This window comes from Oryzias latipes, chromosome 1, assembly GCF_002234675.1.
Source record: "Oryzias latipes chromosome 1, ASM223467v1".
Lineage (NCBI taxonomy): Eukaryota > Metazoa > Chordata > Actinopteri > Beloniformes > Adrianichthyidae > Oryzias > Oryzias latipes.
Genome location: NC_019859.2, coordinates 27,661,959 through 27,673,199, shown reverse-complemented (window position 1 = coordinate 27,673,199; position 11,241 = coordinate 27,661,959). Strand labels below are relative to the sequence as shown.

General features: G+C 42.0%; 1 protein-coding gene across 3 annotated transcripts; it reads right to left on the bottom strand.

Moving 5' to 3' along the window:
• Positions 1–710: 710 nt before the first annotated feature.
• Positions 711–9,110, bottom strand: LOC101171305 (vacuolar protein sorting-associated protein 37C). 3 transcript variants are annotated; one of them, XM_023959424.1, is made up of 5 exons: positions 8,698–9,110; positions 8,272–8,438; positions 4,763–4,934; positions 3,592–3,674; positions 711–2,180 (listed from the first exon to the last, which is right to left on the bottom strand). In XM_023959424.1, the coding sequence occupies exons 2-5, from the start codon at positions 8,389–8,391 to the stop codon at positions 1,491–1,493; spliced, it is 1,065 nt and encodes a 354-aa protein (XP_023815192.1). In that variant the 5' UTR covers positions 8,392–8,438; positions 8,698–9,110; the 3' UTR covers positions 711–1,490. The 3 variants fall into 3 exon arrangements, with proteins under 3 accessions (XP_023815192.1, XP_023815195.1, XP_023815188.1); XM_023959427.1 differs by having other exon boundaries at positions 8,272–8,380; XM_023959420.1 differs by lacking the exon at positions 8,698–9,110 and having other exon boundaries at positions 8,272–8,691.
• Between the last annotated feature and the right edge of the window lie 2,131 nt (positions 9,111–11,241).

The window sequence follows — 11,241 nt, the reverse complement described above, 5'->3', positions numbered from 1 at the left end:
GGTTTGCAGAACGTAACAAAGAGGCTCCAGTTATTACTTTTTTCTATACATATTTTTTTAGAGGGTATAAAGATTCATTTTAACGATTCGATTTATATTGTTTTTTTGGTGCTGATACGATTCCTAGTTGATGTTGGTTCATTTTAACCGGTCCGATTCATTGACCTAAATTGAATCCAGTTCTTTAGTTAAAAATTCAACTAGTGTGACTCAGAGATAATACTCACAGCCTTCAGTTATTTAATATAACTTTTCATATAACTTGAAACTACGAAAAAGGGTTCTACACGAATGGAAAACTGGCTAAAATTTCTCCAAATCATGTCTGTCTTTTTCCATATTCTAATAACTGCGCCAACAGTGCAATGAGATTTCAAGATTTTTTTAGATAACATGTCTCACATCAGACATGTCCCTAAAATAAAGATGTCATACCCCTCCATGATTCCTAAGTGAGAGAACTTGCATAATCGCAGGGTTATTTGCCTCACTGTATTTAACCTGATAAAGCGAAAGTGAAATGACCTCCTGCGGTAGTCTAGAGCCTAACCCCAACTCTAACTCTAACCTCAATTCTATCCCTAATCCTCTTCTGTACTAAACAAACCAGACTATCAAAATAAAAAAAAATGAAATCAAAACAGGACCAAACACACCTTGTGTGTGTCTTCCAAAGATCCACAGTCTACAATCAAGCATCAGATGAAACATCAATATCAGGCAGAACTTTATTCAGATGACAGTCTCAGTCTCACACCAAATGTAGTTTTTGACTTTTTCCATTACTGGACACCATATTAAAAAGTTTACCTCATGAGCCCCATTCACAATTCCTCCAAGGTGGTACTAACACATGTTTGTAGTATGCAAGTACAGTGGCCCCACTGATAAGCATCTGCTCCACTAAAAGGAGGACAAATGAAATGTTTATGCTGTTTCCTTCAATACTTTTCCACTGAACTTCTTTTCTTTACAGTATGCATGAAAAATGATTATGGAATTTAGCATTTGAGGAGAAGCTGCAGCTAGCTTACCTTGTCAACATTTCATTAACATTGAAACAGACTGTTAACAAATGAAGTATCTTTGGTTAACAAAACTGAAGTGTAGCTCGCTTGTTAAGTCACAGCTTACTCCTCTGTCCACTAGGGGTTGTGCAAACACCTCCCATGGTGAAAATGAAGAAACAAAACAAGGAAGGTGTTCAGGAGTTTTGAAAAGTTGATTCAATTGGTTACAGGCTTTACTTATCAGAAGGTAGAGTGCATTTTTGTGTTCATGTTGACTTTGTGATTGAAACACAACAGCACAAACAATGGAGAGTCAACACAAGTGTGAAACATTTCAGCACAATGCGACGACCTGAGACTAGTTTGGGGCAGTTAAGTTGATTTATCTGGTGGGGGGGTGAGGGGAGTGAAAGTAAGAGGAAGGAATAGTGCAACAAGGTTAAGCAGAGAGTATAAAGGAGGAAAGCAGTGGTGGTGCCTTCAGGAGTATGGCTGAGGGACTCTGTATCCTGGTCTGTGTACAGGCTTCCCAGGTGAAGACTGAGAGCTGGAATAGGGAGGCCCAGATGGGTAACAGTAGCCTCCATAGATGTATGATCCTGGGTAGGTAGCTGGGGCACTGTGGGGGTTGTTGGGAGTGTACTGGCCAAACGCCGAGCCAGGATGGGGGGCTGGGAAGGATGACTGTGCTGGATAAGGACAAGTGACTGCATTCGGAGGCCCAAAAGCAGCTCGAGGCCCTGGATAACTCCCTGTGGGGGTAAAAGGGGAGCCAGCTCCTGCATATGGAGCAAACCCAGAGGTAGAGTTGTTTGGGATTGGACCGGCTGCTGAGACTACAGGCGGGGGGTGTGTTGGAGGGACAGGGTACTGGCTGTAGGGGAGGCCATCAGAGCCAGCTGGATGAGACTGTGCTGGAGAGTTGGGCTCCTGTTGTTGGGCTGTCGTTGTAATGGTTGATTGCTGATTCCATGGTGTGGTGGTACCACTTTGACTGATGTCTAAAGATGGTTTCATCTCAAAGGAATTTGCTTGGTTCTTCTGTCGAAGAATTTCCTGGAGTTTTTCTATTCGAACACGTCGTTGGTGAGCAAGCAAACGCAGGGAGAGAAAGCGGTCAAGGAAGGAGTCTAATGACAGTGAACCCTCCAGAAACTCATCCGCCAGAGCCTACAGACAACACAGAATCAGCAAAAATTAGAAAAGCTAAAAGATAACTGAATGAGCAAGTACACTCTAGTTGAGACTATAAATACAAGCTACTCCATGAATGAGTGTCTTTTTAACAGTTCCATCTGTGGTCAAAATAGGGCTAGGCGATATGGCCTTTTTTTATTCGATTTCCAATTTTTCCCGAACCCCCCCCCCCCTCCCCCACTTAAGGAAATCAATTTTATTTAATCAAACGCAAGACAAATGTAACCCCCATTTTTGGAATGAATAATAAATAAATGAACACACTCTGGGAATCAAAGTCCCAACTGTGTTTTAAGTCACACTTTGTAGTTTTGACTAAAAGGAGACAAACATTCACCTGGAGAGCAGCACCCATTTTCTAAAGGATTAACAATACAGCTCTGGTTTTAATTAAATTAAGAAACACAGTATATATGGGTACAATGTCTTTCTCTATATGCAAAGCAACTGCTTCAGTGATCGTTCTCCACTGTGCCCTTTTCCTAGGGATGGGTACCTAGCCCCGGTTTTGAACTTGCCCTGGGGCAACATTCTTCAAGACCGTAGTATCGTTAAGATCTGACCTCAATGGTTCTGCTATCAGTACTGGAGAAGTCGCATTTTTTTTGTGTCCCACAAGATATAAACTAGAGCTGTGACGGTGTGGGATATTTGATCACCGCGCTGATGAAGCAGCAGGAGTCGCGGCCAACGTCAACCCCCCCACCCAGCTAATGGGGTACGAAAAATAGTCTTACCATGAATTATTATTTTAAGAAAAAGAATTCTAGTCACTAAGACATGTTTTCTCAAAGTAAAACTATTTTGCTATTATAAAACTTTCTTAATGCAATTATTTTTCTTGCAAGATAGAAAATTAGACGTTTTACTTTGAGATACATTTTTTGCAGTATGCCTGTTTGTGAAGTCAATAGAAAAGTTTGGGAACTTTTGCTTTAAAGGAGCAGGTGGTCTGTCCCATTGACTGTATAAGAGAATTGGACCGAGTGAGTGTGACGTCGCCCTTAGAAAATGACTTGCTTCTGGGTCAGATGAGAAAAAGTAAACTCATTACCATTTTTTCATGATACAGACATCACCATGCTGGAACCTGATATCGTCAATAATCATCATCGCCGAGTCAGTCTGAATCCTAATTTCCTATGGCAACCACTGTCACTAATTAGTAACGAGCTTGTTGGAAGGCCCCAACTCTTGAAAGCGGGTTCAGGTGAATCTGTCAATCAAACATTATTTGGATACGAGGAGGGGATCACTTAGTCTAGTACTCATATACAGTTATTGGTGTCTCCTAACAAGTTGTGGTGGTTGTCTCAACAGTTAGACAAAGTCTAAACAGTTATGTTAGGGGATTTTGGCTTAAGTGTGTTGTGTTGAGACTTACCTCTGACTCCATTTCTGTTCTACTGCTCCCTGTCTGCAGTCTGGACAGCATAGCTTCTGGTGACACCTTCCCCACCATACCATCTATTAAACATGACAAGAAGAAATACAATAACTAGAGGTTCACAACAGCAGCAGCAGAATTCATCATCATGTGTGTAATACGCCACCACATTTCTGGTCACGGATCTGAGACAACACATTTGGCGACTCTGGCCCAGTCCTTTCCAAACTGAAGAGTTGGTGGTTTGGGTTTGGGTGATAGACATCTTATCAGAGTGTGAAAGTGTTTATGTCTGAGTGGGTAGATGAAAAGCAGTGTAAAAACACTGAGTACCCTCTAGTATAAAAGTGGTAGTCAACCTCAGAAAAGACAATCACAGGTTCAGTTCTTACCTTGCCCATGTGATAAAGTATTGTTGGGCAAGATACTGAACCCAACATCCCTTATGGTGGTTACAGGTTGGAACTTTGTATGGCATCAGTGCCATCAGTTTGTGAATGTGTGTGCATAGGAGAATGGGACTTTTAGTAAAAAACTGACCAATCAAATCCTTCTGTAAAAGCATATGGTGCCCACCTCTTAAGTTTGATTTGACAGATTCTACAGAGCCGCTTTCAGCGGGAGGGGTATGGACTTTGAAAAAGCTCCTGATTGGTGACAGTGGTTGCCCTAGAAACGTCAACTCAGATGGACACAGACCAATCACTTTTGGCTGGTTTCAAATGGTGGGATCTGTATCGCAGCAAGACTGAATTGGCTTCATTTTACTGGAACCAGAGGTAAGGCCTTTTCTATGGGTGACGTCACATGTCAAATTTTATATACAGTCAATGATTTTTCTGCTTCAAAATCCATTGGAATTATGGTAATTCAGCAAACTTTTGAAGAGTTATGATAATTCAGAGAGCGTGTGTCATTTCCTGTCGTTAGAATCAGCTCGAGTATTTAAGTCCCACTCCAACTATATTTTTTTCTATAGTAAAATTTACCTCTGGGTTGTGGGTGGGACTGTTATCTTACAGCTCCTCACGATCCACGTGCAAGTACACGTTTAGAAAGGTATGCGTAACAAGCATTTTTTCTTTTAAAAGTTGTCTTCTGTTGCCCAGAGTTAAATTAATATCTACTGTTCCTAATTTGTAGAACAGCTGCCGGGCCCTCCACCCACCTCTCTGGGAGCAGTGTTGTCTGTAGGTTTCTCTGAAGGTCTCCAGTTTAGAGTATCTGGCCACTAGCAGCTCCTTCTGTGTCTCCAGACGTGGTCTAATGTCCAGGTTTTGTTCGGCCAGACTTCGATTGGATGCCAACGCCATCTCCCTCTCCAGCTGAATGCTCTGGATCTGAAGCATACAGATATTTGTAATGCAAACACATGAATTGTCAACTAGAATCCAAAGAAGTGAAAAAGGAAACCTGCAAGAATTCACTGTTATAGCAACAACTATTTAACTTTTAAATTGTGAGCCCTTCATTTAATATAATTTTCTTTTTATTCAGTGCTACAAATGCTGCAGCAGTAATTAAGCTAAAGATATGAAATGAAGTTATACATAACGGTCTCAATACAGGTTGTCTACAGATTTACAGAATTTGAATTTAAGAATTTTTAAGTCCATTTTAAAGACATTTTTAAGAACACTTAAAATCTGTTCTTAAAAGCACATCTGTACTTCAAAACTAAAACATTACTTATGATTACCACGATCCCTAAGGATGGCCTATTATGATCACGTGATTGGAAATTGGACCCCACCACGTACTTTCAGACTCGATTGGAATCAGATGTTGTACCCAGATCAGGGATTGGATATAAATGTGATCAACTGACAGCAAATATCTATTGATTTGTCTTAACGTAAACAATGACCTACTAGGGCATTTAAAAAGAAAAAAGATCAGGTCTTTGTTTCGTTTTTAATGAAAATTGGTTGTCTCCCTGCTGCCAACAGAAACGGCAATGAGACGGCTGTCACAGTGCAAGATCTGGGAAAAAGTTATTTAACCTCTTAAGACCCAAGCTCTTACTTGATAAGCCTTTTTATTTCTCTTTAACAGGGTCCCTAGTTAAGCACAATGAACTACTCTGATAATAGAAATCAAAATGTGATGTCCAAACACGTAGATGTCTGGCCTTAAGAGGTTAAAAAAGAAGCACTTAATCTCTCAAAAACAACCAACATTTTAAAAAGAAGTTCCACTGATATGATGGAGCACAGGGGTGGGCAAACTATGGCCCTGGGCCCTGATCCCGCTTCTATGTTTGGTCCGGCCAGCAGAATAATATCAGAGATGCATGATTTTTTTTTGTCAATCTGGTCACGCGATGGAGACCCACCTACTACGTGACATTTTCTTCCACAGTCTGTGCCCCAATCTGAAACCCTCTAAAATTCCCTGTCAAATAGAACAGAAGATAGTGTCCCCTTTCTACGTCGCAGTTCATCTTTCGCTGTTTTAGCTCATTCTTTAAGTGCAATTACGCTGCTACAGTCCCCAAACTTCCTCATATGACTAATTTTTACCTATTTTTAATCATACGGTTAAAGGTTAAGTCTTTTTCTAGTTCATAGTAGTAGGGGAGAGTGGGGTAGATTGTGCAGAGGGGCAAATAGTGCCACCCTTTTTATTAAAAGTTCCAAAGGAAAAATTCTATGACCGAGGTTTTTTTGATAGCTATGTTTGAACAGTTATAGATTCATTTGAAAACAGCTCACACATGTTGCAGTAAGCTACATCACAAGTTTTTGCAGTTTTTTCAAAATGGTGGGGTTGGGGTAAGTTGTGCCACTGGTACAACTGGAGAATGTCAAAGGAAACTAAATCAGTGCCTAGTTTCTGAAGAAAAACCTTTAAGATGTCTGTTGAAGGAAAGCTCATTTTCACATTCATTCATTCATTTATTTTCTATTCTGTTTTGTCCCTTTCGGGGTCACGAGGCTGCCGGAGCCTATCCCGGCCACTTGTGGGCGAAGGCAGGGGGCACCCTGGACAGTTTGCCAGTCTGTCGTAGGGTAGAATGTCCTCAATCACACACCCATTCACTCTCACACTCACACCAAGGGACAATTTAGATTAACCAATTAACCTATGAAGCTCACTGGAGCTCATTTTCACATTTAGATAAAATAATGGAGTTATCCCTAGAGAGGATGAGCTCAAAAAGTACAGCTGGGAGCATAAGCGTACTTTTCCTGGCGCAATTGACAAATAGGATGTTTAGAAGTAAGTTCAATCTGTGAAGATTCAGATCCAGATGAATTGCAAATGTTTTATTTTGTTCCAAGTATATGTTCATATGACCCTGCCATATGACTTTTCCCTTTGATGTTGTAAACTATGTTTAATTAAAGCGCCCACAACTCTTAGTTATGCATTCGTAGGGGAACAAAGGTTTATATTTTCATGCAGTATTAGTAAAAAAAAAAAAAAGTGGTCTGTGATGTTTTTGAAACTCTAAATACACAATAGAAAAATTAAATATATTTTCTACTGATTTGTTCCTTCTAATATACAGCATTATCATTTGATTTAAAAGATCTTTTGTACTTCAAATATCAATGGCAAAATTTACTGCAAGCCGGGGCAGGTTGTGCCACAAAAAAATTATTTCTCCAAAAGTTCATTTGAGACCTAAAGTTATTTTCTCCAGTGATGCACAAGATACTAAACTGTATATACATCATTTACTTGGGGGCATTACATCATTTTCCTTGCTTTAGAGTAGGGGTGTGACGATAACCGCATCACCCCGGTGATGAGGGGGGCGCAAAACATTTTCTTTTTCCAGGTGGGGCCTGGCGAATAATAATTGAGAAGCACTGGAATAAGCCACCAAATGGTTCCCGAGCACAGCTGTGTCTGCAGCTCACCGTTCACCGCATTTGATGGGTCAAATGCAGAGAACAAATTTCACACACCTAGGTGTGTGACAGATAACGGGACTTTAACTTTGACTTAACCATTAATCTATTGTCAAGACAAGTCTCCATTTTAGAGGACCAACAAGAATGAGCTAAATAGCTAGCTGAGGTTCTTTGAGAAATAAATGTGATGTCTTTGATTTTATACTTTTAAGCTCCCACTCCAATTATCTTTGGATCTATTTTAGAAGCGTTCCCAGTGGTCTCCTGATTTTTATTATTATGCCGTTTTTAACCAAAACAATCTGTGTAGTTTTCTTAGACAAGTTTCTGTAGAGCAGCAGCTCATTTGAAATTCACCTCTGAGTTGTGGGCAGGACTGTTGGCGTGGAGTAAGCCCACACCTCCTTCCCATCATCCATCTGTTTACACACTCTCCTGCTAGCTTGCAGCCCCTCACAACCTCAACCTAACGTTAACAGTGCAACAAAAAGGGCCAGCATTATTGGAGCTATCCAGTTAGGTGCCAGATGCCAGCCTCAGACGAGGAAAACATCAACGTTAATGGATCTGGCCTGCCGATCCTACTTTCTACATCCCAGTTACAATCTTTTTCAAACTGCATTTTTTTGTCTGCTCCTGATTCACAACTATTTGAACAGAGTAATAATCAAGAATGCAATGTTAAGCGTAATCTTCTGTGGACATTAAATTCATCGCGACAAAAATGCCACAAGAACTTGTTAAAAACAACACAATTTTCATCGGAGTGGGTCTTTTAGGTGAAAGCAATACAGAAAGTAGACAGGCTCTTTACCTCGTCAGACTCCAAGGCCATTGACTCCACCCTCTCTGGGTTGTCCAACAGTTCTTCCAGCTCTGACTGGCTCAGGTCTTGGAGCTTCTCCATGTGATTCACACAATAGCTGTACGTCATACAGGAAACGGGACTTAACAGCAGAAGTAGAGTATGAAGGCCTGGTCCTGTTTCAACATGAACAACACAACACTCAGCCCATACACAAAGAAAACGCTGTCTTCTTTGCCTCAGTTCGGTTTGGTGCAGTAGTAGGCCACAGCTAATGTGCAGAACAGTCAACAATTTCAGAATACTGGACAGATCGTAAAATAACTTTAGTGAATTGATGAAGTCCAAAAGCCAAACAGTTCCTGACACATCAACTGGGCGGTGATGGGTGTTGCTGACATCCAATAACATCCGTTTGCTTGCGCTGAAACGTACCGGTACCGACGAATTTGTGTGGAATTGACCCGAAACTCCTCTGTAGCCGATGATCACCGCCTGTATCCCTCAACTACCTGGCCAATGTCCCACCTCAAAGGTGGAGGTCCGGCTCCGACAACGGCTGTAAAAAAAAGCCTTAAACGAGCTGCCAATATTAACACGAAACCTGGAGTCCGGAAGACTGGTCCAGTTGAGTTTTTCCAAAGTCCTTGTCTTCAATTCTTGTTCACCAGTGTTTCAGCGGGGTTTTTGTTCATCCAACATACAACGGACGATCGAGAAAACGAAAGAAATGTATGAAAGTTTCAATTTACTCCGACTGGAACCGCCGCCATTTTGGAAGCATCTACTGCCGGGGGCGGTGTTCACTCGGAAGAGCGTCACGACCTGTTCATGACGAACCAAGTTACGCCGTTCGAGCTCTCCAGTACGGAAAGTCGAAAGGAGCAAAAATCCTCACTGGTGAGATGTCCGAAATGTTTGCGCAGCTAGAATCCGAATCCCAACACCATAAAGTACATCGTGATGATGATGATGCTAAATACTAAAAAGAACACAAGGATATGAGGGAGAAAGCCAGAATGTATAGACTACTTAAAAAATACTTTAGAGTAAAATAAAGACCTTCAAAAATAGACAAATTAAATGTTTTTTAATAGCTTGTGTTTGTGATTTTAAAGATAGTAAAAGTAAGATTTATACAAGATTACATCATAATTAAAGAATTTGCTTTCAAAAATTCTATAAGCAAGATATTTCTTTAATTATTATCTTGGAAAAAAAAGTTTGGATAAAGATTACAATTTTAATGTATGATTATGGATTTTTTTCAAATATAAATTTTCAAATCATTGACACTTAAAAAATATTTTTTACCAAAAAGAATAAAACAAGGAGAACGTGTCATAACCCCTCCCCCAACCTTGCCGTCCGTCTGGTAGCCAGACGGCAAGGCTGGGTGGGACTGTCCCGATGAAACTGGGCGATGATGTTCTCGTCCAGTACAGGTCTCTCAGGCACCCACTGACGGTGCTCAGGTCCGTAACCCACCCAGTCAACCAGGTATTGAATGCCCCGGCCCATTCTTCGGGAAGAAGCTGGTTGATAGAATAGACAGGACCATTTACGTAACGTGGTGGGGGTGGTTCCAAATCAATGGTCTAAAGAGAGCTCTCCCTCACTGGCTTCAACTTTCTGACATGGAATACCGGATGGACCTTCAGGGTTGACGGAAGGTCCAACCTCACGGCTACTGGATTGACGACCTTCTTGATGGTGAAAGGTCCAAGGAACCGTGGATGTAGTTTTCTGGGGCCTCCTTTCAGAGATGTGTCTGAAGAGGAAAGCCACGCTTTATCTCCCACTTTGTACTCAGGAGCCGCGGACCAGCGACGGTTGGCCACAGCAGTGAACCGCTCCTGGTTCCTCAGCAAACTGGCTCTAAACCTCCTCCAAGTACGCTGGCAGCGTCTCACAAAGGCAGCTGGACCAGATGTGGATGCCAGTTCTTCCTGATGTGTGAAAAGCAGCGGTTCATTTCCATATGCTACCTGGAATGCAGGGCATGAAGAAACAAATGCTCTGATGTCAGAGGTCATCGTGGGCCACCAGAATCGCTGTCCAACTAAGAAAATTGTTCGAGTGACACCAGGATGGCAGGCCAAATGAGAGCAATGTCCCCATTTTATAACTTTTGAACGGAGACTCGAGGGAACAAACAAACAATGAGCTGGGCAACCAGATGGAACTACAGGGTCATCAGACACAGAGGCTTTAACCCTCCGCTCTAGGGCCCACCTTGTTGTAGCCAGCACCATGTTTTGAGGAAGGATGGCACACTCTTTATCTGAAACCATAGAGTCGCTCTCCTTCTGGTGCTGCCGGGACAGAGCATCCGGTTTGGCATTCTTGCTTCCTGGCCGATAGGACAGGGAAAACCTGAAACGGTCAAAAAACAAAGCCGATCGAGCCTGGCGAGAGTCAAGTCTCCTGGCAGTTCTTATATATTCCAGGTTCTTGTGATCTGTCCATATGAGAAATGGGTTTTCAGCTCCCTCCAACCAATGACGCAACTCTTCAAGAGCTGATTTAACAGCCTGGAGCTCCCTATTCCCTATGTCTTAGTTTCTCTCTGCAGGAGTAAACTTGCATGAGAAATACGCGCAACGGGTGCAACTTACTATCAGATGCCCTCTGGGACAACACCGCATCCACCCCACACGCATCCACCTCCACAATAAACTGTTTGGAGGTGTCAGGCTGAACCAGAATGGGAGCCACAGAGAAATGTCGTTTGAGCTCTGAAAATGCTTTGCTGGCATCACTATCCCACAGGAAGCGTACCTTTTGTGAAGTTAGTTTGTGGAGTGGGGCAGCAATGGCACTAAAGTTCCTGATGAAGCGTCTATACAAATTTGCAAAACCAAGGAAGCGTTGGAGCTGTCTCCTTCCCGTTGGTTCGGGCCACTCCAAGACAGCTTTGACCTTGGTAGTGTCCATATTAATGGAATCTGAAGATATCACATGACCGAGAAATATTCT

Coding starts and splice junctions, on each gene's coding strand:
- LOC101171305 (XM_023959420.1), bottom strand. CDS start 8,673: ATGTTATTGGATGTCAGCAACACCCATCACCGCCCAGTTGATGTGTCA. Junction 4,935..8,271: donor TGGCCTTGGAGTCTGACGAG/GTAAAGAGCCTG, acceptor TGTATGCTTCAG/ATCCAGAGCATTCAGCTGGA. Junction 3,675..4,762: donor ACAACACTGCTCCCAGAGAG/GTGGGTGGAGGG, acceptor CATGTTTAATAG/ATGGTATGGTGGGGAAGGTG.